The sequence below is a fragment of the Watersipora subatra genome, chromosome 1 (genome assembly GCF_963576615.1).
Source record: "Watersipora subatra chromosome 1, tzWatSuba1.1, whole genome shotgun sequence".
Lineage (NCBI taxonomy): Eukaryota > Metazoa > Bryozoa > Gymnolaemata > Cheilostomatida > Watersiporidae > Watersipora > Watersipora subatra.
In genome coordinates, this window is record NC_088708.1 from 52,095,831 (window position 1) to 52,122,949 (window position 27,119).

Genomic DNA, 27,119 nt, shown 5'->3' on the forward strand with positions numbered 1-27,119 from the left:
ATAGATGTATATCAATACTTTATAATAGTTATAGTAGTGATAGATGTATATCAATACTTTATAATAGTTATAGTAGTGACAGATGTATATCGATACTTTATAATAGTTATAGTAGTAATATATGTATTTTAATACTTTATTATAGTTATCGTAGTGATAGATATATTGATACTTTATAATAGTTATAGTAGTGACAGATGTATACCGATACTTTATAATAGTTATAGTAGGCAACAGCAAGGTGCGTCGTCTAAACCATATCATCACAACCATTATAGATGAGAAATGGTTTCCTGTACAATTGATTTATAACTTTTGATCACCACGCTGTGGTTACATCAGTTGCAATATTCTATTACAACCCACATTCACCAATCTGTAATAATAACTCACAAATTGACTACACACTTTTAAAGCAAAAGTTTTCAAACCGTAATTAAAATTAAATTTACATTAAAGCAATGTTAATAAAGGTTTCAATGATTTTATTAAAATTATAACAGATTTAACAACACAAGCCCAGGCAGCTTTAAGCTTCAGGCAAATCCACAAAAATTCCTTTACAAAGCTTTAGATGAACTGTACATTGTTTAAACTAATTTCAAAAAACTAATTTCAAAAGGAAGTAGACTGCACAATAACTGTAAATATGAGCCTTTAAATACACAGATTTTGGCTAAATATTGCTAAATAAACTATTTTACTAACAAAATTTCTCATGCAAAATTAAAACTTTCTTGTGATTAGTATAAAAAGTGTAAATGGAATTTTAATGACTAATACAAATTTTTAAACAAAATTTGAAAATAGGATTTTACACATTCTAATCATGGTCTTACAACCAAAGATGTGCCAAAGCTTTAAAATTACAGATCTTTTAAAGATTTCTGAGCGTATCAACGTAATTTTGTAGATATTTGAGTAGATCTTGCAACAAAACCTGCTACATCTGATATAACTCATGAATGTTATCTAAAACAAGTACCAATACCTAACATTAAATTGAAGTTTGAGCAGGTCTTAAAGGGTGATGTAATAAAAAGGGATACAACAGTTAAACCTGCAAAAATCAACACAATGTGATAACATTTCTGTTAGACTGTTAAAAGAAAATTTCATTTCTTTCCTTTCTATTATTACTTATCAATTTAATATTTGCAAAATCCACCTTCTCAGATTGTCTATAGATAATAAGAATTACTCTTTACAAATTATTACTTTCAAATATTACCAGTTTATCCAAAATTATAGAGAAAGTTTTAGTAAAACAAATATGTACAAATATGGAAAGCTCAAACTTGTTGGTTGATAACTAGTATGGATTTCATAAAAAGCGCTACACCACCGAAGTTGATCAACACTACAGAAGCTGTAGAATGTTTAGTAGAATGCTTAAAAAACTATATGTTGATTTTGCTAAAGGCACATTTATACTCGGGACATTTTGAGATTTTTCAGATGCCTCCGATACGATTGACAAAATCATTCTAATTACCAAACTTAAATTTTACAATTTTTCTGATGATGCTTGCACTTTAGTCAAGCTATTTAAACAGTCCTTCATATTTTGTGAGAAATAACAACATATCTTCATCACCAAACTGTGTGAAAATTGGTGTTTAATATGGTTCTATCATAAGCCCACTGTTCTTCATTATATTTATTAATGATCTGGTGAACTGTGCTCCATCACTAAACTGCATGCTTTTTGCTGATGATAAAACTGTTTTTACTACTGATTTTTACATTTTACAAGTACATACGAAATTATGGAAAATTAATGAATAGTATTTGGCAAATAATCTTATCCTAAATAGCCAACAAACAGTACTTGTGATTTTTGAAAAACTGTCAGAAAAATTTGCTTGATTCGCTTGGCTTAATTTTTAAATATGAAAGGATAGTTTCTGTCAAATGCCATACACAGTTTTTAGGAATAAAGGATTGATGATAACGTATCATTTCACAGCCATATTACAAAATTAACCAGCAAATTACAATGTGTACTTTTGATGATGTGAGAAGATACTTTGACAGCAACACAATGATTGACCTGTATTATAACGTTTTCTACCCTAACATGATTTATGGAATAGAGTTATGAGACCATGCCGGCTCAACATAAATGGAAAAAAATTTTTGTATTAAAGAAAAAAACTGAATAAACTATTTTGAAAGTTTTAAAAATGAAACCAAAAGCACCATTAATTAATAGCTTCTCTTTATTAAAGTTAATGCCTGTAAAAGTGAAATTAGATTTCTGGCGTGTGCTGCACTTTATAAAAGCCCTGAAAAGTTTTGATTTTCAAATATGTCAATTTATCCCAGCAAATGTACTTGATTAAAGACAAACAATGCTTTTAAAACACAATACTTTAAAACTAATCAAATATCTATGTTGTTCAGTGCGGTTAAATTATTCAATAAACACATTTTTGGCTTTTATGACTTGGCTCGTAGTGTTATAAAAGTGAAACTGGCCGAGTCCTTGTGGGCAGCCAGTGATGATGGTGCTGCTACTGGTGCTCACTGCTGACCATGTCCATGTCATGACCATGTCTTTACTTCTGCAAACTACCAGCGGGGCTGTCCTGCTGCTAGTCTCCAACTATTGAACTTGAACTATCAAACTCCTTTTTACGTTATGTTTGTATTTTTGTTCATTTCTATGTTTCACCTATAAATTACATGTAATTAAGCATCACATGTACACACAGTATCCTTGAGCAAAGATGATCAGAATTATTCATTCACAAAGGCTTGAATTTTAATCCAGTCAAGTTATGTGCTGAGATATAAGAGCGGCATTATGATGTACTTAATATTTTATGTATAATAATCTAGTGGAGATCATTATTACTCTATAATACGATTGTTATTACTATATAATAATGACTTCTGTTTAGGTTACACTGGAAATGGAAGGTATGATCAACCAGGGGGAGGAGTGAACTACCTGTGCATGCCTGACTCACCAGAGTACAACAGTCCAAGATCAGTCAGCAATTCAGCATTTATTGCTGGAGTAGAATATCAAACAGAATCATTTGGTGTATTTCCCAGTAGCACCCATAATCAGAATGCTCCGTGTGCAAGATGCTACACTGGTAACCGACCCGCTCTGATGATGATCCCAGCTAAGAGAACCTGCCCTGATGACTGGACTACAGAATATGAAGGTGTAGTTTTAGTTATATCTCTTGTACTTGTCGTTCGTATCCTAATAATTTCTGAAACTTAGTAGATAACTCCTAATAGTACCTTATTTAATAATTTGACGGTTTCATAATTTCTAGCATTATCATTCGCTCTCTAAGCATCTCCAGCATAAATCATAGCAAAAACAAGTGGTTGTGACACATATGCATTATCAATCCTTGTACTTCAGGCTACATCATGACCGAACACTACAGTTACAACCACCAAATGACATTTGAATGCGTGGATGCTGAGCCTGAACATGTAGCAGGAGAAAGTGCTAACAAAGATGGTGGACTCTTCTTCTTTACCAGATCAGAATGTAGCAAGGGGTCATACTGTCCACCATATGATGAGAATAAGGCTATTACTTGTGTTGTTTGTACCAAGTAACTACTTTACCCTTTCTACATAACAGCTCTATTAGATACCCTTATTCTAATCTTCACACATGTTCTATCATAGCAAATAATACTTTTATTGTTGACACAAAATTCAGTATAATAAAACATAATAAAATCATATTCTGTTTCAGGGGCTTGTGTTTAGTTCAAAAGAAGGATTGAGTCCAAAACTAAAGTTGGTTCGAATGTGCCAACCTATGGGATAACACATTTAAACGTGTAAACATCTTACTTGAATAAGCATTTATATAAAAATTTAAGTGTTAGTTTTAAGTATTAAAAATCAATTCATAAACAATGAGAGATAATGAGAGCGGCCTGCTACTTGCTACTAGCCTGACCTATTGCCAATGGAAAATCTGAGTAAGCTTACTAATAAGAGTTTACTAATGGCATTACACCATCACTTTGCATCGTGATGGAGGGTGGTAGCGTATTTGCTCCCATATGGTGACATATTGTGGAGGACTGGACAAACGCTAATCATGCTCTTAGCTTTAGACACCGATATTCTTTGTTATGACTTTAGGTGTGCTTCCTTTATATCTTATTATGTAATAACTTTGTGTGTGCTTCTTTTATACCCTATTATATAATACTGTGTTTCTGGGCCTGCCTCACAGGCCTGCCATCATACCATAATATGTTCTTATCTAGGCCTGCCTCACAGGCCTGCCACAACGCATTTGGTGTTACATAATCATTGTGTAAGTGGGCGGAGTGAAACCGTATATAAGGAGAAAGCACATGCCAACTCATTGGGATTTTTTACTTGTGAACTCGATGCTGTTTAACGCTGTATTGCATATGTGCTGATTATATATATATATATATATATATATATATTAAATAGACTACATTTATTCTTACGAACTGATCACAGTTATGCCTGCCTGGTTGGCTTAGTAAGGATCATTCTACCAGAACTGATCTGGCTTCAAGTACGAACTGCTTGGGAGATACCTAAGGAAGGCTAGGGGTTGGCTGCGTTACGACCGGACCTGATCAGAAATGCGATTGCATTGGAAGATCAGGCCCTACAGTAAGCTAGCCGGGACCTAGACTAGCCAAGATAGGGTCTCAGAGAGCAGGCCGTGTTAGTATTCCAATTGAGCCTGAACTGACGGCAACCAGCCGCGGCCTGATCAGACCACTAGGTGTGTCAGGCAGGCCGACGAGGGGAAGGCCCAGTGTTTAGACTGCACCGGCTTGTTAGGGAAGTAAGGCTGGCTCAGTTACCGGGGCCAAACCTTTACACTGGTGGCAGCAGTGGGATCTAATCAACCCACAAAGAGAACTAACAAGGCACAATCATGGCAAGACGCACTCGCAGTGCGGAACGACCGGGAGTCCCCCAAAGGGAAGGACTAGATGGTCTAGAGCGATTGACGAATGCGTTGAAGAGAATGATTGTAAACCAAGAGGTGCAGAGGAATCAGGGACCACCGGTACCCAGAGAGACATTCAAGGCTCCTGAATACGATGGGAATGGTGATGTGGAGGCCTTCATAAGACAGTTCAATGATGTGGCTATCGCAAATGACTGGGCAGCCAGATCCGCCCTATTACACATTCGAGGAAGGCTGAGAGAGCAGGCCAAGGAATGTGGACATGGGCATACACTGCAGGCGGTGTTTAACACCCTCCGAGCAAGGTTCAGCATGACCCCCAAGGAAGCGAGATCGGAGCTACAAGGCCTGAGGAAGGAACACCACACTACGCTATTTGAACATGCCACTCGAATAGAAAGACTCACGAGCATTGCGTTCGAGGAGCTATCCGATCGCATGAGAGAGGAGATGACGGTGGACACATTCTGCGGGTCGTTAGGTAACATATACCTACAGAGACACCTTTTGGCAGTACCCACCCCCAACCTGGAGACTGCCGTAAAAGCAGGGAATGAGTACTTGCAGATACGGCCCGATACGACCACCCGGCAGAACCACCCGATGAGATCCGGGATAAAGGTAGTTCAGCCAGAAGGGTTCGAGCAGACCATGGAGGAGCAGGCGGATGTAGAGCAGGCCATAGTGGATCGTACTACCCCTGACCCACTAGGGGCACTCCTGACAATGATGGAAAGTCTAAAAAGAGAAATGGCGGATCTGAAAAGACAAATCGGCCAACCATGGAGTTTTCCCAACAGGTGACCCGGGAAAAAAGGGTGATGAAGTGCTGGGGGTGTGATCAGGCAGGTCACTGGAGGAGGAACTGCCCCAAGACCCGGACCAGTGGCCGTGCCACCCAAGAACCGAACCAGGGAAACGCCTACCGCCCGCAGCAGTAGAGAAACCTGCTGGCTGCAATAGGGCACCAAGAACTCATAATCGCAAAGAAAGGAAAAAGGCAGGCCGAAGGGAGGCGGGGATGGACCCAGAAGGCTGGCTCCATTCCGCAAACTCGATGGCTCTCACCCAGAGGCCTCCGGTAAGGAGGGTTCACACTTACAACCCGTGCCAGAGCCTAGAAGGTCTAGACATAGAGGAAGGTGATACAGAGATTGATCATCGGGAGCCGCCACAGGCGAGCCGACAGACCCAAAGGCGGGCTAGACAAAAAGCGACATCGGGAAATGTTGGCAGTCTAGAGGAGGGTACAATCAAGAGGAACTACTCCAAGAGATCTGGGCCGCAAAATTCGGAACAGGGAGTTGATCCTGCATCAACTGGAGCTCTCGAGAGACCTAAACGCAAATCGGGAAGGTGGGAGAAGTTAGCCTCGGTTGAACACTTCCAGGAACCAAAACGGCCTAGGTCGGGGGAAGAAGGCCCAGCCGGCGCTGATCCTTCCCAGAGATTTGGACAGGGTAGATTGGGAGCGAGAGCCAGCTCATCCGGAGCTGAGCTTCTCCAGAGATCTATACCTTCCAGATCCGGAGTGGAAGAGGAACCAGCCATGGTGGAGCACTTCCAGAGACCAGGGGGTCGCAGATCCAGGAAGAGGGGGAGCTGGGATCGAGCCTACCACCCCCAAGCATTGGTGTTGGAGGAAGGACGAGAGTCGAACCACGTCGGCCCTCTCCGGGGTGGAGACCCAGGCCAATGCCTGAGTTCAGTGTCGGGTCCGACAGGCTGGTACGGGGAGAGCACAAGGCCAGCTACTCCCGAGGAAAGTCTGGCAGACCAGCTCGAAGAGAGTCCACCACCGGACAGGCCTCAGGGTCTGCCACGAAAGAGATGTTCCGAAGAGGCGTATAACGACGCCTGCAGAATGGGGGAGTTACCAAGTATCGGGGCCTTAGAAAAGCCCCATAAATCCAGTTACTTCCTGCCAGGGAAAATGGAGAGACAGGACCTGCCCTTTCTCATAGACACCGACTGCAACACGAACCTGTTGTCTAAGAAAATATTTGACAGGATGCCGGAAAGGATTAAAGCACAACTGGAGGAAAATGACCGGTATGGACTCATGGCGGACGGAAGTAAGCTCCAATTCTACGGACTAATCCGACTAACCGGGAGAATCCGCAATGTGACGATTGAGGAGAACTTCATTGTGAGTCAGACCAGCGAGGATACTATTCTGGGAATGCCCTTCCTGATCTCGCACCAATGCAACATGGAATTCGATCAACCAGTCATCTCCATTGGGGATAGAAAGCTCACATGCACCAATAAATATGGCAGGTTGATGGTGTCCAAAGTACACACCTGGAAGAAGGTCAACATTCCACCATTGTCTGAGATAACGGTGGCAGGGAAAATATCAGCCAGAAATTATGTACCCATAGGCATAATAGAGGGATCCGACCCGCACCTTCCCGCGGCGCGTAGCCTGAATCAACCCGGAGACCAGGGCGATGTGGCCGTACAATGATTGAACCCGGGCAACGACCCCATCGAACTGGCGGCTGGACATGTGATAGGCTTTTACACCGCCATCAGGGCAGAAAATGTGCAGACTAAGCTCTGGGCGGAACAAGAAGACTTCGACACCGAGGTGGCTGGAGTAGGGGGTGCAGCTATACACACCGGGAGAACAGTGCCTGAGCATCTGGTCGAGCTCTACAATCAGGCCGTCCGAAGTTGTTCCCATGACCAGGAAAAACGGAAGCTAGCCGCCCTGCTGGCTAAATACCAGAATGTATTCAGTAAATATGAGAGTGATGTAGGGCGAACTAATCTGGTGAAGCATAGCATACCACTGATAGAAGGAGCCAGACCCATTAGACAACCTCCCCTTAGGTTGGAACTTCTCAAGGAGGCGGAGGCAGACAGACAGGTGACCGAATTGTTGGAAAAGGGCCTGATCGAACCTGCAAATAGGGCTTGGAGCTCACCAGTGGTGATGGTTCGGAAAAAGGATGGCGGGTGGCGGTTCTGCGTAGACTACCGGCAACTGAATGTCATAACACAACAGGACGCTTATCCGATCCCAAGAATCGACGAGAGCTTGGATGCCCTGGCAGGAAGTCGATTCTTTAGCACGCTAGACCTGACCAGTGGGTACTGGCAAGTGCCAATGGACCAGGAAGCCCAGGAAAGGTCTGCCTTCGCAACCCGGAGTGGACTATGGAAGTGGAAAATACTGCCGTTCAGACTAACGTCGGCCCCCGCCACTTTTCAGAGATTGATGGAGTCGGTGCTGCAAAGACTCTACTGGAAAACTTTCTTGCTCTACCTGGATGACATTATCATCATTGCTCCCGACTTCGAGACTCACCTGGCTCACTTGGAGGAAGTCTTCCAGAGACTGGCAACTGCCAGGCTGAAACTAAAACCCTCCAAGTGTGAGCTCCTCCAGGAGAAGGTGAGATACCTTGGACATGTAGTAAGCCCGGAAGGGGTATCTACGGATCCAGATAAGGTCAAGGTAGTGGCAGAATGGCGAGTCCCACGAAATGTGAAGGAATTACAAGCATTCTTGGGAACTACTGGGTATTATCGGCAGTATTTAAAGGACTATGCCACTACCGCCATGCTGCTCATTGTTTTGACAGGAAAGGGGAAATCATGGCAGTGGGGTAACGTAGAGCAAACGGCGTTCGAGACACTCCATCGTGGGTTGATCATGGCACCGGTCTTGGGCTATCCTAATCCTAAGAACCAGTATATCCTGGATACCGACGCCAGCAATGTGGGAATGGGAGCGGTGTTGTCTCAGAACCAGAATGGTAGAGAGACAGTAGTAGCTTACTACAGTAAAACACTCAGCCCCGCAGAGCAGAACTATTGTGTAACCCGTAAGGAACTTCTGGCGGTGGTAAAGGCCATCAAGCACTTCCGACCTTACTTGTATGGGCAGCGCTTCCTACTCCGAACGGACCATGCCTTTTCGAGATGGCTTTGCCAAAAAAGGGAACCGTCGGCTCAGGTGGCCCGGTGGTTGGAGATCCTGTTGGAATTCACCTATCAATTGGAGCACTGACCAGGGATCAAACACGGGAACGCCGACGGATTGAGTCGGCAAGCCTGCCCAGAGGACTGCCGGCAGTGCACCCGAATAGAAGAGAGGGATGGGGGTCCGAGCAAGCAGGCCATGCTGAAGGAAGATTCCAACAAAATGGCAGCCATCAAGCTGCCCGAGGAGCGAAACTTCCGTCAGTTGATGCAGAGCCAGATGGAGGGAACCCAAGCCGTGGCTCGAATGTACTGGGCCATACAAAACAACCAGGAATTGCCGGAGGAAGAACTAACCTTGGGGAGTAATGAGCTCCGGATCCTACACAGAAGGCGGGAAGCCATGCGGTTGTCGGCTAATGGGGTACTGGAGGTCAGGCTAGTAGCAAACGGCCACCTTCAATGGTGTACCCTATACCCCCGGGCAGACCGAAACCGGGTGATTTGGGAGACACATAGACTGGCCCATGCAGGAGTACACAAGACGGCAAAGAGGATCCTACTGAATTGGTACTGGCCGGGATTAAACGCAGACATGTGACGCCTTATCAAAACGTGTGAGGTTTGTCAAGTAGCAAAGGCTGGAGGAAACCACCCCGCTAAGAGCAGGCACCGGCTATATGCCGGGCGACCTTGGCAGAAGTTGGCGGTGGATCTTGTGGGACCGTTGCCAGAGACGGACCGAGGAAATAAGTGGATCCTCGTAATCAGCGATCACTTTTCCAGATGGCAAGATGCCATAGCAATTCCGGATGCAACTGCTCCGGTGGTGGCCACGACTCTGAACGAGAGGGTGTTCTGCTATTTTGACCTACCGGAAGAGTTGCATTCGGACCAAGGGGCCCAGTTTGAGTCCAAACTCATGAGCGAGTTGTGTGGGCTATGGAACGTAAACAAGACGCGGACCACCCCGTACCACCCCTAAGAAAATGGGGTCGTGGAGAGGAATAACCGGAGCCTAGGAGACTCGTTGAGGGCCCTACTTCTCCGCCGAGGACCAACAGACTGGGATCTGTTGCTACCCCAAATCATTAGGGCTTTTCGAGGCACACCACACTCCGCCACGGGAGAAACCGCCAATTTTATGATGATGGGGAAGGAGCTACGACTGCCCGACCAGCTCTCAGAACTAGTGGCCACGGAGCGCCAGGCCATACAACCCTACGTGTTGGAGTTGGCCAATCGACTGGAATAAACATACGAAATCCTCCGGGAACGACAGATGAAAGTCAGGATCGAGGATGAGGAAGAGCCGCCACTATTTGAGGTGGGAGACCTGGTGTTGCTGGTAAACAAGCGGCGAAGGAGGGGTGAAAATCCCAAGCTCCAACCCAAATATGTGGGGCCATATACAGTTACCAAGTGTCACCCCAACAATACATACCAAGTGGACCGGCAGGGTCAGGTGTCCGTTCAGAATGAAGAACGCCTGAAACTATATGTTGCATGCCAAGAGGCAGATGGTAGAGCCCCGGCCACCAAGGAGCCTGCTTGGCGCCCCAACATGTGAGGGGCTACCGGAAATAGGAGAAGAAGAAGGGGAGAGCTGGTGGAGCTGCTGCCCACCCTGGAGTTCCGCGAGGGAGGACCTCTTCCCCAACCACCCCTGCAGCGTGGAGACATGGACCTTCTCACTGCCCCGATTAATAGGGAAATGCTCCGGAGACGGATGCTGGAGGCCCTGATCGAAGGGGAGAACCCTCTACCAGTAGACAGCGGTATTGGGGGAGAGCGCGACAACAGTCCGGAACCCACAGATGCCTCAGAACTAGAGCTGGACGACCCAGGAACCGAGTCCGACCCAATAGCCCCCGTTGAGCCTATCAGCCCAGGTTCAATGGGAGATGGGATAGGAGAGGCAGCGATATCAGGGCCCCTGGCCCCCAGAGGACCCGAGCAAGTGAATCCGGCACCCTCCATGGACTCTAGACCGGTTCCGGCCGGGGAAGAGACTCAGGTGGAGCCGGAACCCACTGGAACAGAAAAGCCCGTAGAAATCAGAAGGGATGGAAGACCTCGACAAACAACAGGACCGCCCATACGGTATGGGCAGGCAGTGAGCCACCAGGTCGATCCCGAAGATGAAGACATGGACAGCTCCCGGCTCTCGGAAGAGGTTAGGAGCAACATAGCGGCCAGGGAAAGGTACGAGGTGTTAAAAACCCGAGTAGGAGACATAGAGAAGTTACTCGAGGGAGGGAGCATTAGCCTCGACGAGGAAGGAGAGCTGCAGTATCAAACGCTGAAGGACTCGATGGAGGAGTTAGAAAGGGCGCTGACCACCGAAAGCCAAACCGCAGGAACGAGAGAATAAGGACAAATGATCTTGAAAGAGGAAGCGAAGATCGCAGAGGCCATGGAGATCTCGGAGGCAGAGAGATTTTCCGGCCAGGTACGATCTGGCCTGAGGAATACCGGCGACGTAGCTGACCAGGGTCAAGGACGAGGTCCCACCGGAAACTGGCCGCCATTACTCTCATTCAAACACAGCGCTGCTCCCAGCAAGTACATTCACGCGTCACTCCGAGATAGCTCTCTGCTCCAGCCAGTTTGAAATTATCTTAGCCACATGGATACGAGAGGTTTAACCTACGAAGATAAAGAGCTGCAACAATTGTTGACTGAACTCGATGGTATATTGGAAGAAACTGAAGCACCAACCACGCACAAGAGAACAGACCAGGAAGTACAACGCCTATGGAGCTGCGCCCGCTAATACGAGTAGGTCACCTTCGACTCCACCTCTCTTAATTGTTAGCCCCAGGCTGAACAATTGGGGGGAGAGTGTGGAGGACTGGACAAACGCTAACCATGATCTTAGCTTTAGACACCAATATTCTTTGTTATGACCTTAGGTGTGCTTCCTTTATATCTTATTATGTAATAACTTTGTGTGTGCTTCTTTTATACCCTATTATATAATACTGTGTTTCAGGGCCTGCCTCACAGGCCTGCCATCATACCATTATATGTTATTTTCTAGGCCTGCCTTACAGGCCTGCCACAACGCATTTGGTGTTACATAATCATTATGTAAGTGGGCGGAGTGAAACCGTATATAAGGAGAAGGCACAGGCCAACTCATTGGGATTTTTTACTTGTGAACTCGATGCTGTTTAACGCTGTATTGGATATGTGCTGATTATATATATATATATATATATATGTATATATATATATATATATATATATATATATATATATATATATATATATATATATATATATTAAAGAGACTACATTTATTCTTATGAACTGATCACGTTTATGCCTGCCTGGTTGGCTTAGTAAGGATCATTCTACCAGAACTGATCTGGCTTCAAATACGAACTGCTTGGGAGATACCTAAGGAAGGCTAGGGGTTGGCTGCGTTACGACCGGACCTGATCAGAAATGCGATTGCATTGGAAGATCAGGCCCTACAGTAAGCTAGCTGGGACCTAGACTAGCCAAGATAGGGTCTCAGAGAGCAGGCCGTGTTAGTATTCTAAGTGAGCCTGAACTGAGGGCAACCAGCCGCGGCCTGATCAGACCACTAGGTGTGTCAGGCAGACCGACGAGGGGAAGGCCCAGTGTTCAGACTGCACCGGCTTGTTAGGGAAGTAAGGCTGGCTCAGCTACCGGGGCCAAACCTTTACAATATATTGCCTAATGAATCAATCAAGCTTGTTTGGCTGCATTGGTAAGGCTTTGGACTAGTGAACTGGTGGGTCTGAGATCAAATCTTCTACAATACAAACTCTTTGATCCAAGTCAAAAAATCTTCAAAAAGTCTGTATATGGAAAACTTCCAATGGATACCCCATTTTTAATGCTACTCAAATAAACATGAAACTTGAGATGTCAGTCATTGAACTTGGTGCAAACACACCACAAGTAAATATATTTATACAAATTATACCTATGCATGGATACATATGTATTTATATAAGCACGACAATTGTAACATGATAGCAAAGCAAACTATCGAAGCAAACATACAAATTAGAAACTTTTTGAATGTAGCCCTGAATATGGAAAATATAACTGCAAACCATATCTAAGACTAAATAAAACCATTTTGTAAGTTTACAAGTAAAGCAAACAGCGACAATCAATTTTGACAATGACTCAGAAATTATCAACAAGCGATTATCCAACTTAGCCTCACACGAATTACAATTCAGAAGCTCAGCGCAACTTTACCAAAACGCCTAGCAAATAAGTGGCCATGACTCCCAACTTACATACAATCCTAGCAAAAGCATAAATGAATCGCAACCGACTCCGTTATATCACATGGGACAAACCCTATTCATCACCTATGTAATAAAATCTTTTTAGCAGTGTCTAGCATTCTAGCATCAATCAACCCCTACAAAAAATTGTTCAACAAAAACTCTTTAAAGCTTAGCTATTTATGCATGCAAAACATGAAAGCTATATTAGATGCATGCAGTAAAAACCTTAACATGCAAAAACCCACTAATCAAAATACGAAAACACACAATTACAAAAAGCAGACAACTGTCCAATTAAATAAAATTATAATCTACCAAACTACTGTAAACAACAAACCCCACAAATATCAAAAACTTATATAGGCCTTTGCTCATCAGACTTCAAAACCAGGTGCACTAACCAAATGATTTAACCACAGAATTAAAAAAATTCAAAGAGAGCTACGCAAACAAACATGAAAATTAAAAACTGATCTATAGGGATACATGTAGTTAGTATGAATTGAGAAATATTAGTACCGTAAGTCCTCATGCTCAAGCCGCGCGGCTTGTTCTTGGGCGCGGTTTCTGGTTCAAAGTCATAGACCGCGGCTAAAGGCCAAACTTTTAAAACTTACATGGGGCTCAGGGCAGCTTCTCGATAAATGCGGTCTCTGCTCAGCTTCCGCACTATAACCAAATAATTGATTCATGATACACTTTTATGTACGGGGTTTTTGGCGACCTACTTGTTTATTTCCACTGTCATTTTTAAGGAATACTTTAGACTAAAGAAGAATTTAGCGTTCTAAGTCAGGATTCGTTAAGAGCAGCACTCCGAGGCAGTTCAATGAGAGGTTTTACGGTACATTGTATATCACTATATCACTCACACTTTTTGAATGGATACTTATTGAATGTATTCTGTGTTCAGGTCAAACGATTAATAGTTTCTCTGCATGACACAATAGTGCTATAACTAAGACAACATATACATTTAATTACAAAAAATTTTAAGACGTTTTAAACATTCAACACGTTTTAAGACAACAAATTTTCCCATGGTGAGAAATATACAATGTACCGTAAAACCTTTAATTTAACTGCCTTGGATTGTTGCTCTTAACAAATCTTCTTTAAGTCGAGATGAATTCGTGACACCTGAGTGAGAGACAAGTAGTTGGAGCGTGTTGACATTGAAGCAGAAATTATGGACCAAACTGAGTGCAAAACTCACCACAATAAACAAATTGCAGCAAGCCACATGTGTTCAGTTATTTCACATCGTTAGCAGCAGCAAGACTGAACTCCTTAGCTTGATACAACCATGTCCGCCAGTGGTAAACCTTCCAAAAAACCTACAGGGCAGCCTATAAGCCCTAACAATAACAGCGCAATAAAAATTTAGCTGAGACATGGCAAGTAAGTTCTTGATGCAAGGGTTCAGGGATTTTAATTTGAACTTGTAAGTAAAAGAAAATTCTTTTCACATGCACTTATGTAGCCTGTTTTTTATTCAAGAGGATGGGATATAACAAAACCCGTCTCAACACTCTCGCTCCCAAGGGGGTCAAGGACGACAAAACCTCAGTCGTTAGCCGCGGTCTGTGGGTATATGCGGCTTGTTGGTAAGGACGGATAGATACCACAGGCGGCTTGTTGGAGGATTATTTTTTCCTTCGTGAGTCATCTGTTTTTTAGCACAGGCCGCGCGACTTTAACATGACGACTTACGGTACACATCCTCAACTATACAGCAACAAAACACTGCAGTCACTGCATACTTGAAAAGTTGCAGAGACTGCAGGTAATGTAATCTCCAAACCAAATTTGAGCATTTTAAATAAAGAGAAGAGTTATCTTCTGCTTGCAAGCATTCTAGGAGTTGTCTGCTCAGAAACACATTGCAATCAATGCATGGTTAAGTTGATTTCAGTAGTTTACACCAATAAAACACAGTAATACCCTGACATACAAGTGTAAAAACATAAAAGAAATTTGGGATACGAGGAAAAATCTGAGCAAATCTTTCGCGCAGAGATCGAGACAAACTTGAAGCACAAGTTGCTGCTTACAAAATCAGAATTGCTTCATTTTATCATTGATCAAAAATATCACAAAAATGTATAAAGGTGAAGTTATGTATATTTTTTATATAATGCCTATATGTATATATCTAGAGTTTAAATATATTAGTGGTACAGCTAGTACATATATACAGATATTGTGGTGGATGGCGTCCCCTTACATTTAGCCAAGTCTAGCCAAGCCAAGCCCAATGCCAAGCTAAGCTAGAGCCGTGCCGAGTTAAGACCAAGCCGGGGCGAGCTGCACAGGGTCTAGTCAAGTAGAACGGAGGTAGATCTTACTAGCTATATAAGCTCGAACTTTTGTGTTGAAGAGCAGAGCTGTTCTGGGCTTGTTCATTGCCTGTTACTTGAGCATTATGGTACAACTTTTGAACTAAGCAAAAAATATATGTATGAACTCATGCACTGAGTCTTGTACTAGTGGAGGAAAGTGAAGGTCGCACAAAAACTTTACACTGGTGACAGCAGTGGGATCGCTGATCAGATCACAGTGTCTCCACCACAGGACTCACATCAGGAGCACTGGACACTGGGAGAATCACTGGACTCTGGATGAACTGGGCTGCCTGAAAAACGGTGAAATTTCTCCTACTGGAAGAACTTCTTGACAACAGGAAGAAACACAGAGAGAGCTGTGGAAAACCCTGCGGTATCGGACCCAGTAGATGCACTGCTTCAAGAGTAGAAACCTACTAAAGGCTCCAACAAGACTTGGCCTGAGGAGACAGCGAGCTCCTACCGGAAAAACTTCCTACAGGAAGAAACCCGGAAAGAAGCTGAAAGCCACGAACACAGTAGAGACACTGCTCTGGGAAAACAGCAGAAGCCTACTGAAAGCCAGACATAACCAATAGGAAAGGAAGAAGTGCTGATCTGGAACCCGACCGACTAGTCGAGGCACTAGAACGGTTACTACTGATGCCAAGGGCTCAGGAACCAGCACCACATTTTAGGGCTCCCCAGTACACTAGAAAAGGAGATGTGGAGTACTTCATGGCTCACTTCACGGAGGTAACCGATGCCAACCAGTGGACAGAAGGAGCAACCCTGTTGCACCTCCGGGAAGCACTGAGCAAACAGGCTGAGGACTGCAGACGGACCGAGGACCAGCAGGCTATTTTCAATGCCCTTGGGGAAATATTTGGGCTATCCGCCAAGCAGGTGCTAAGCTAGCTCTACGCCCTTAGGCGAGAGGAAAGGATGACATTTCAGGAGCATGCTATAGAGGTCGAGAGGTTGGTACGCATTGCGTATGGAGACCTGCCGAATCGACAGCGAAACAGTATGGCTATGGAGACCTTCTGCAGCTCACTAAGGGACCCTGCTCTGCAGCGACATTTGTTGGCTGTACATACGCCCACGTTAGCTGATGCTGTACGGGCCGGGAACGACTACTTTCAGATTCAAGGAGGCGAGCACAAATCCACCGGATCTTCAGTACAAACCCTGGAGGGAGGAACCTCCGACCAGGTGAAGTCGGCCGAAACAGATGTTATAGGATGACTAGCCCGGCTGGTCCAAACTCTCACAGACAAGATGGAATGGCTCCAAGAGCAGGTTCGAACTCTAACCGAAAGGAGGAGCTAGCCAACTACTCTTTGTTGGGAATGTAGGCAACCGAGGCGCGTACGGAAGAATTGCCCTTGCTACACCAAACCGGCTTTGGGAAACGAAAAACGGCCATAGCAGTAGCTCCAACTACTGGCTTTGCCAAGGCCAAATAACCCCGGAAACACAATAGGAGTACACGGGATTTAGTGAAAGCCAACGGTTAGCCTCAACCAGCAAGGACCCAGCCGAGGAAAACTCGTGCACAGGAAAACCCTGTGGAGAGACGAAACTACTACCAGTCTTTGAGTGAGGCCAATCTGGATATTCTCACTCTCTTGAATACCGCTTACACCTCTCCGTGTGAATGGCAGGGACGTAGCTCAAAACGAAAGATGGTGACCCCCAAATTCCTTCCATCGAAGACAGCAAGAACCACCCCCACTAGACCGGATGGTCGGGAACCTGCCTTGAAGGCGGCAGGGCCAACCTTTTCTCCGCCTTGGGGATGGCAATCACAGGAGCCGCGGGTCTACCCCAGACGTGGGACAGCCCGAAGAACCGACCCTGCCCCACCGCAGAAAGGAAGGCTCTCAAGCCTCCCGGAATATGTCTAGGAAGGCACCACTAAGGTGCAAGCCTTTAGCCGCCCTCACTCCATCAGCTATTTTCTCCCAGGAAAAGTGGAGGGCGGCCCATCCAGTTTCTTTTAGACACATGATGCACCACAAACCTGATCAATAAGCAGGTGTTTAATCGATTGCTAGGAGCCGTAGGAGACCAACTCGAGGAGAGTGACGGGCATGGACTATTGGCTGACGGAACACGGCTCCCCTTCTACGGAATAATCCGTCTGGTCATCCGCCTGAGGGATGTAAAGACAGAGGAAGTCTTTGTGGTTAGCTATTTGAGTGAGGATGCCATACTCAGAATGCCATTCTTCATGGCCCATCAGTGCTTTCTCGAATTTGAGCAACCGGTGGTCCAAGTGGATAGCAGACAGCTAGTCTGCACGGATCGACATGGGCGGCTGCTACAGAGCAAGGTACAGCTGATAAGGGTGGTAGTGGTTCCCGCCCTGACAGAGATGGCAATACACTGTCGCATCACCATGCGAAATTATTGCCCCATGGGACTGATTGAAGGCTTTCTCGACAGACCTCCAATAACAAGTATCGTGAATCAGCCGAGACTCAAGAGGCAGGTCATCCCCGCTGCATGAATGCTTTGGAGCGGCCATTGACTTTCCGGCCTGGAGCCACTATCGGCACTTACACGGGAGTGGAGACCCTGCACGTCAAAGAGGACCATCCTTTACTGTGTGACGTCGGTCCGACTTCAATCAATGGAGTGCCGGCTCACCTTGAAGAATTGTTCCAGGTTGCCCGGCCAAACTGTGAAGGAACGGGTCAAACGGCGAGGCTGACTTCCTTGCTGAGTCGATATGCCATTGTGTTCAGTATGGGTGACAACGGCATAGGAAGGACCACCGAGGTGGAACATTCTATTCCACTCAAGGAGGGCACCCAGCCAATCCGGCAACTCCCCACAAACTCAGACTGGAGAAGGATGCCAAGTCTAAAAGGCAGGTCCAGGATCTGCTCAAGCAGGAGCTTTTTGAGCCAGCCAGAGGAGCTTGGAGCTCCCTCGTGATTTTGGTCCAGAAGAAGGACGGGAAGTGGCACTTTTGCATCGACTACCAAGTCTAAACGCCATCACCGAGAAGGACACCCACCCTTTACCCAGGATTGACGACAGCTTGGATGCCCTGTGCAGCAACCGCTATTTCAGCACGCTCGACCTGGTGATTGGGTACTGGCAGGCACCCCTGGATGAGGAGGCACAGGAGAAGTCAACCTTCTCGACACGATCTTAATTATAGAAATGGAAGGTGTTGCCTTTTGGACTGACGTCCGCCCCGCCACCTTCCAAAGACTCATAGAACGCGTTCTACATGGCTTCCACTAGAGAACGCTGCTACTGTATCTGGATGATATTATAGTCATTGCCCCAGACTTTGATACGCATTTGCATCGGTTGGAGGAAGTCTTCCAGAGACTCCACAAGGCTGGACTGAAGTTAAAACCATCTAAGTGCAAACTATTGCAACCCCAGGTTCGCTACCTGGGCCACATAGTAAGCCATGACAGAGTCTCTAAATGACCCCGACAAGGTGAAGGCAGTCACGGAATGGCCAAGCTTGCGCGGAGTGAAAAAACTCCAAAGATTCTTTGGGACGGTCGACTACTACCGACAATATATCCCAGAGTTCACCACTATGGCACATCCTTTGCACCGACTGACTACGAAAGGAGAGCCTTGGAAATGGATGGAAGGGAAACATAACGCCTTCAATGCGCTGAAGGATAGTATTAGCACCACCCCGATCTTCGGCTACCCGGATCTCCAGAGGCAGTACACCCTGGACACAGATGCCAGCAAATGTGGAGTGGGGGCTGCACTGTCCCAAGTACAGGAGGGCCGAGAGAGAGTTATTGCCTATTACAGCAAGACCCTCACCCCCTCGGAACACAATGAATGTTTCACTCGACGAGAGCTGCTTGCGGTGGTAAAAGCAGTTAAGCCCTTTTGACCGTATTTGTATGACCAAGAGTTCCTCTTACGGACGGACCACGCGTCACTCCGGTGGCTATGCAGGAGGAGGGAACTCTTGAACCAGGTAGCTCAGTGGCTAGAGATCCTGGCTGAGTTCAGCTACATCCTGAAGCATCGGTCAGAGACTCGTCACGGGAACGCAGATGGGTTGAGCAGGCAAGCCTGCGAGGACTGCCAACCATGCGTGAGCATTGAGCAGAGGGACGAGAGCTCCTCACAAAAAGATTTGGCAAAAGAACAAGGACTGTTAGCCGCCTGGGTACCGACCAGCTGCCTGGATGAGACTTTCGCTCTCGACAGGGTGGGGTTGACTCTAGGCAACATCACATACTCCGGAGGGCCAGCTGGCAATTTGCATGGGACTCCCGCCCCAACAGTGACGGGATTGAACATTGGTGCCAGAGGTTCCTCCGAGGGGCTACTGGCCACACCAGAGATAACAGGACCAAACGGCGAGCTGGCAAAGACACAGGCCACCGGATAAGGCCAAGTGGCCATCATGTGTTGCGCCATTGCCACAGGAGAAGCGGTGCCAGCGGAACACCTGGAAGTTGGGAGCAGAGAGCTGGATATCCTGCATCACATGCGGGGCTCAACAGGACACGCACATACAACAAGACGGCATGCTGAAAGCACGCGTGGCCCTGCAGGGCCACACCAGATGGTGCACCATTTGCCTTCCGGCCATGCGGGAAACCACGGGGTGGCAATCGCACGCCCTGGCTCACTCTGGGGTTGGAATAATGATAAGCCGCATCCAGCTAAATCGTTACTGGCCCGGATTGACGGCCACAGTCAGACGGCTCATCAAGAGTTGTGAGGTGTGCCAGGCTGCAAAGCATGGAGGGACAAAGGTAGCCGGAAGGAAAAAATGGCTCTACGTCGGCCGACCCTGGCAGAAAGTTGCCGTGGACCTGGTGGGGCCATTTCCGGTCACGCCCAGGGGAACAAGTGGTTGCTGGTCCGCACCGACCACTTCACCCGATGGCAGGACGCACTGGTACTACCTGATGCCATGGCCCCGGTGGTCGCAAACCCACTGGGTGAGCGGGTTTTCTGCTACCTGGGGTTACTCGAGCAGATCTACACGAACCAGGGGCGCCATTTGAGAAACAACTGATGGCCGAACTGTGCCAACTTTGAAACGTGGGGAAACCCAAATGACTCCTTATCACCAACAGGCAAACGGAATCGTTGAACGGAACAATCAGGAACTCGGAGACTCTTTGAGGGCATTACTTCTGGCCCGGGGACAGGACGAGTGGGACCTGCTGCTTCCCCATCTGATGAGGGCATATCAAGGCACCCCCACTCCGCAACCGAAGAGACATCCAACCTGTGGATGTTGGTACGGAAGCTGAGGTCCTCGGACCAGCTGGAAAACCACCCACCACCGACCGAGTTCTTTCCTGCCCATGAGCCCGTTCTTAAGGTGCAGCGAAGGCTGCAGACGATGCGTGAGGAGCTACAAAAAAGTCAGATGGAGGTGAGACAGGAGGAATGGGAGGAGACACCTCTGTACACCCCAGGCGACTGGGTATGGCTTACAAATAAACGCTGAAGTCGGGGAGAAAGTCCCAAGCTGCAGGCAAAGTTCGTGGGACAATACCAGGTCTTAAAGGCTTGGGGGAACCACACATATCTAGTGGAACAACAGGGCCAGTCTTCCATTCAGTGTGAAAGAAGGCTGAAACCTTATCATGCTTGCCCAGAAAGGTTGAAGCAAGCCCCGGCCACCCTGGAGCCAAGGAGGAGTCCTAACATGAAAGAAGCCCAACCCAACAGGCCGAAGAGGAAGCAGGAGGAGGTCAGAATAAACCCTGTACCCATAATGCCACCCCCAGCTGAGAAAAGTTGCTACTAGAAGCTGCAGAAAAACGAGAGCAGGAGATAACTCGGGGAGAAAATCTAGCCAGACCGGAGGAAGAAGAAAGCCAAAGATGCCCTCCGAGTTCCAAAGAAATCAATTTGGCTACCTGGGAAAAAGTTCTGGGAGAACCTGAAGCAAACCCGGCGGAGACCGAAAAGACCACAACACCAGATCCCATCAACCCCACAATCCAATCAACTCTGATCCGGCACATTCCGAGGCCAGCCCGGACAACTAGGAAGTCGGAACAGTACAGAGATGGTGTATGTTATTCTATGGAATTACCGGAAAACGGTCCGGAGGTCTTGCGGGAAAGTTGTAAAACGGTTCTCACAGACGCATCCAAGGCTTTCCTTTTAAAGCACCCATTTTTTCTGGACGACATCGGAGCGGTGGAAAAGATGGATAGCAAAGGCAACACATCACTACAGGACTTACTGACTTCGCTCACAATTAGCTTGAAAGAAGCTGGAGAAGGAATTGAGAGGCCAACACCGGCAAACGTGGTGGCCCACAAGGGGGATGACATGGAGCTGGATATGACGCGACAACCGGACTCTGCTGTGTTAGAAATTACGGAAGAAGGAGCAGAGGCGGTGTTAGATGCAACCCTCATTGAGGAGAGTGGAGGATCTGCTCAATGAGGCCATGCCAGAAGAGGTGGAAGAGGAGTGCCGGGTGGCTGCTGTGCACACTAAGAGGAGACGAGTCAGTCTTCCCTCACCGGAGTTGTCCTCTTCTCCGCCAGCTGTTACCGTTAGAGAAAGCACTCAGCCAGAGAAAACCAGGCTGCGGAAAAAGATGATAGTAAGGACTATCGAATACCTGTTCTCCCAGACGGTCTCACGAGCAGAGGAACAGGTGAAGGACGGGAGTTGCCGGATCTGCCAGTTTACAACCAACACCAGGCAGATCCACTTTCATGTCCTATAACACTACGCCGTGTTTGGGTGCCCCTGTGATTGGCAGAACGTGTTGAGTCACCGAATGTTGTTACACCACACCACTCACCAACAGGGAGAAGTGAAGCCAGTGGTGTATCTGGTTGACCAGGACGCATGGAACAGTTCTGTCAGAAGAACAGGCGGGGACCAGGCAAAGAGGAGTCCAGCAGGCCAGAATTCAGCTGTGCTCCCCAGCCGGAGTCCGCCCAGCCTCGACCAGAAGGAGCCAGACGGCCTTGGATCTCGCTGGGTCACGCATGCTGGCTGAGATAGTGGAATGGACTCTAGCTAGCCAGACCCTTCTGCAGACACAGCACAGCCAGGCCCAGTTATTGGCACAAGATGCCCAGGAGTGGACGAGGGCTGCCGAGACAATGCAGACGGTCTTATGGCAAGGAAACTTGGAAGCCCAGAAGCGCCAGCTACTGCTGGAAGAGGTGGAGCGCCTCTGCTATGAAACCCGCCAAAATGAGGACCTGGCCCAACTGGTGCTCTCTTAGGACATAAATTGGAGACCTTAGTCGCCAATGGAGGGAGTGTGAGGTAGATGGCTTCTCCTTACATTTAGCCAAGCCCAGCCAAGCCAAGCCAAGCCCAAAGCCAAAGCAAGCAAGAGCCATGCCGAGTCAAGACCGAGCCGGGCCGAGCCGGGCCGGGCCGAGCCGAGCCGGGCCGAGCCGGGCCGAGCCGGGCCGAGCCGGGCCGAGCCGGGCTGAGCCATGCCGGGTCCAGCCAAGTAGAACAGAGGCGGAGCTTACTAGCAATATAAGCAGAACATTTGTGTAGAAGGGCCGAGCTGTTTTGGGCCTGTTCATTGCCTGTTACTTGAGCATTATTGTACAACTTATGAACTAAGCAGAAATATATGTATAAAATCATGCACCGAGTCTTGTACTAGTGGAGAAAAGTGAAGGTCGCACAAAACCTTTACAATATATATAGTAGCTGTTTTACCCGGCGTTAGCCCGTATAATAAAAAGTCTCTGAACAGAAAATTTATGTGTATTTAACATATAACAACATTTGCCATTGTAACTTTCACACTACATATCATGAGAAAATTGTTTTGTGTTGAAATAAATTCAAAGAGAAAATTAAAACAACTTTTAAGATTTTCAAATTTTGTCAAACAACTGTAACTTTCAAATTTCATATCATGAGGAAAATGTGCTATACAGGTCAGCCAAATTAAAAAAAATCAAACAACTATACTAGGGCTTAAAAGTGCAGGTGAACCAATTAGCAAGTAATAAGTAAATTAAATTGGTTTCGCTACAATTTCAATAAAATAGGATTCGGTAACGATATGATTAATAAGAACTGAGAAAAAAATTCCTGAATATGTTGAACCATTAATAACATTTTTTCCATCGAAGTGTTTGTGTGTCTGTATGTGTATGTATAAAAAGGTTACTGTTCCACCAGAAGCTACTCATCAAAACTTTGAGCGCGTCGATACTGGTACCTCTCAAGACTGGCACAGAGGTAAAAGTGAGATATCGTACTGTCTTTGTCTGACTGAACGGAGAATGTCTCCCTGCGGAGATAATACATTTTCCATGTGAAAATGATTGGCGATGACAGCGTATATAGCAATTGAACCTTATAAAAAACCAAAAATAGAAATTCAAGAAAACACAGAAAAGCATCGGGTTTCAAAAAGATAATGAAACTCAAAGAGTTACAAATAATACGTCATTTAGCATGTGCATAAGCTAAATGGTATATGATAGTGCTTTTGATCAATACGCTTTATATAGCTCAGTAGTCGAAGACAGGGTTTAAAAATTGCAGTTGCAATCTCTGTGAGTTCAAATCCATCAGAACATAAAATTGTAATTTCAAGATTTTAACAGCTATAGCTGGACATATACAACAAAGGAAGTGCACTCAAATTTTAAGAAATATATACAGTGCACCCTCAGGATACGATAACTCTGATATACAACTTTTTCAACGTACAAAGTTGAACTTGAAGAGGTTTTCACCTCATCATAAGAATTTAATTTCACCATACGGATTCAAGAAAATTTGCGCCCAAGTTCAACTTCGGCAGTCGGTGAGCTTAATCCGTACATCGAAATAACAAAGACGGTGAAATGTGGTTTACAGGAAACATTTTCGCAATGTTTAGAAGAGACACAATGATTGACTTCTCTCAGGTCAGCATTCCATGTGGGAAATTTTGTGAAAAGTACGTAAGCGAGAAAAAATATTCAATTTTAGCATTATGCTCACTTTTACTATAAACTTTTCTTCAGCATACGTATATAATTACAAGTATCTATATTTAATTCGTTAGCTAAAGAATCTGAGACTGATACAAATGTTACAAGACAAAGGAAAAAATTATTTCTATGACAACAATGTTGGATATCATAAATAAATAGGAAAAAGGCGCCCGTATTGTTAATATTACCAAGGAATATGATCGCAACCAATCAATGATTGTAATTATTATTAAAACAAGAAATGCATTGAAGCAAGCGCAAGGAGGAGCTTATGACTGATGACTTGAAGGATTTAGAGGCCATGCATGGGATCAACATTTAAGAGGAGCAACAATTTAATAGTGGCGAGGGAGTAGAAGAGACAGAAAAACCTACACCGGCAGAAATCAAGAAAGTTATACATGTATATTGGTATGAAAACCTTACTAGTTTGATTGAAAATAAACATCTAGAAAATGTTCTCACAAGCCGTGTTATGGACAATGTTAATGAAAGGTGCATGAGCTATTTTAGATCAATTTTGAGATGTCATCAGAAACAGACTTCGTTGAATAGATTTTTATTCAAAGGAAAAGTGTCAAAAAGCACAGATAATAGCAATGGCTCTAACAAAAAGCTAGAAATGAAAACGCACCTGAAGAAGGGCTATTAGATTAAGTTTTTTAAAATAATTTTTAACTTCCAGTGTTCAATTTACTGATGTGGACTGGTACATAAAAACAATACTGTACAATGCATGTTTAATGTAGACTATATCATTATTTATCTTCTTTGTGTGTGATGTTTTTCATGTTTTATTCATTTCATTTTATGTTTTATTTTATTTCATGTCTAATCATGTTTATTTATGCTATTTTGATTTTATGTTTTATTTTCTTGTTTAATCATGTTTTTGCAGGCAGGCCTGTTCTCTCCTACGTAAATACAATTCATCTTATGTGTGTGTAACTCACATATAACTAGATACTCAATATAGTTGACACATCCACATTACTTTTTAAAACTTGCTAAAGCCCTGTCCTCTAGGGTATAAATACGTACAAACTTTTATATGCCTGATTACATTGATTCTTGTGCAAATTTCATACAAGACAAACTACAACCTTCTCTAGAGTATTTTACAAGTGTTAGCTACATGTAGCTAGCAATTTTCTTCATTGCACCAGCAAGCATCATCCTCAATAAGTAATCAAGTAGGCTATCTTTTACACTGCACCAAGTTTGCTTGTTTTCTTTGAGCACTATCTGCACCAGCAGGAACGCTGTGTCTTTCAGGCCATTTCTGCTTTTCAGGACCCAAAAGTGGGAAACGTTTTCTTTTAAATCGGTAAAATAATTGGAGTTGCGATCTCTTCGACAGAACTAGACAACTTCTTTTAGCCTTCTAAACAAATTTTTTTTATTACGTATTAAATTTATTTTCAAGTGTACATAACATAATTAGTATTAATACGTCTGCCTCTTCTCTCCTTTACTCGCTACTTGTACCAGCTCAAGTTACGTTACTCCAAAGGTATATACGTCTTGTATAGTAAATAAAATTTCATTTTTCTTTTCGGTGGCTATTAAATGGTATAGTGTGCGAAAGGCCGCTTTCGATAACTGCATCGCTTAATCGTTCTTGTCGAATTAGGTTGAAAAAGTTTTTACCCAGACACGCTAAGTGTTATGGTGAAAGTGAAGACAGAAACTGATAAGGGACAAAATGTTAGTGATAAAAAGTTGAAATTCGTTGAAATAGTTAAAAAATAGTTATATATATAGATATATAATTATATATATATATAAATATATAGATACTAGCTATGCTATCCGGCATTGCCCAGGTATAAAAAATCAGCTTCTAAACAGTGAAAGGTAATGAGACTTGCCTGACACTTGCTATTAGCCTGGTACATTGCTAATGGATAGTATGAGTAAGCTTTATAATAAGAGCTACTGCTTTTTATGGCGTTACGCCATCACTTTGTGTTGTGGTGGAAAGTGGTAGCGTATTTGCTCCCATGTAGCGACATGTATTGCTTAGCAAACCTATCAAGCTTGTGTGGCTTAATTAGCTAGGTGTCAGACTGGTGAGCGGAAAGTTATGAGATCAAGCTTTCTGCAATATGGATACTTGATTCTAAGATTTCAATGGCTTCTGATGGATTCCAAAGATAACGCCTACAACAGGGTTTGGTGACAAAAGGTTTCAGTGACAAGAAGTTTTACTTAACAGAAACTTCGGCACCAAGAGGTTACATCTACAATTCTTGGAGATTACGTCTACAGTTAAGGAGATGGTGCCTACCATTGGTCGTTGAAGAGAAAATGAAAGAAAAACGGTAAGAAGTAATGCAATAGTAGCGTTTCACTTAAAATTGATTGGAAAATATACTACTGATAAAAGTCATCTATCAATCAGAACAAAAATTGTGGAAGTTTAAAATACAGGCAATATATTATCTCCTTTCCTTTTTAACTACTACTACTACTGCTACTATCACTAGTGGTGGCTCCTAAAAACTACCAAAAAGTTAAGATCTGTGCTTAAAATTTAAAAGCTTTGGTAGATGTTTTGAGTCTGATAAGATTATCTCACCTCTTGTTGTGTACAACTCAATACTACACTCATGTTGTACTACAAATTATTATTTATTGATAGTTTGTAATTTATTAGTAGTCTGCAACTCAGGGT

General features: G+C 44.9%; 2 protein-coding genes across 3 annotated transcripts in view; one reads left to right on the forward strand and one right to left on the reverse strand.

The window, feature by feature from the left end:
• LOC137410429 (short-chain collagen C4-like) overlaps positions 1-3,698 on the forward strand; it is a 45,271-nt gene extending 41,573 nt beyond the window's left edge. Inside the window, exons 5-6 of the mRNA XM_068095850.1 lie at positions 2,907-3,179; positions 3,389-3,698. Coding sequence (XP_067951951.1) covers positions 2,907-3,179; positions 3,389-3,591 — 476 coding nt within the window. The 3' untranslated portion in view covers positions 3,592-3,698. The remainder of the gene's footprint in view (positions 1-2,906; positions 3,180-3,388) is intronic.
• The window catches only part of LOC137410448 (short-chain collagen C4-like), a 227,936-nt gene that overhangs the window by 172,746 nt on the left and 28,071 nt on the right, over positions 1-27,119 (reverse strand). The gene's annotated exons all lie outside the window — the stretch shown is intronic.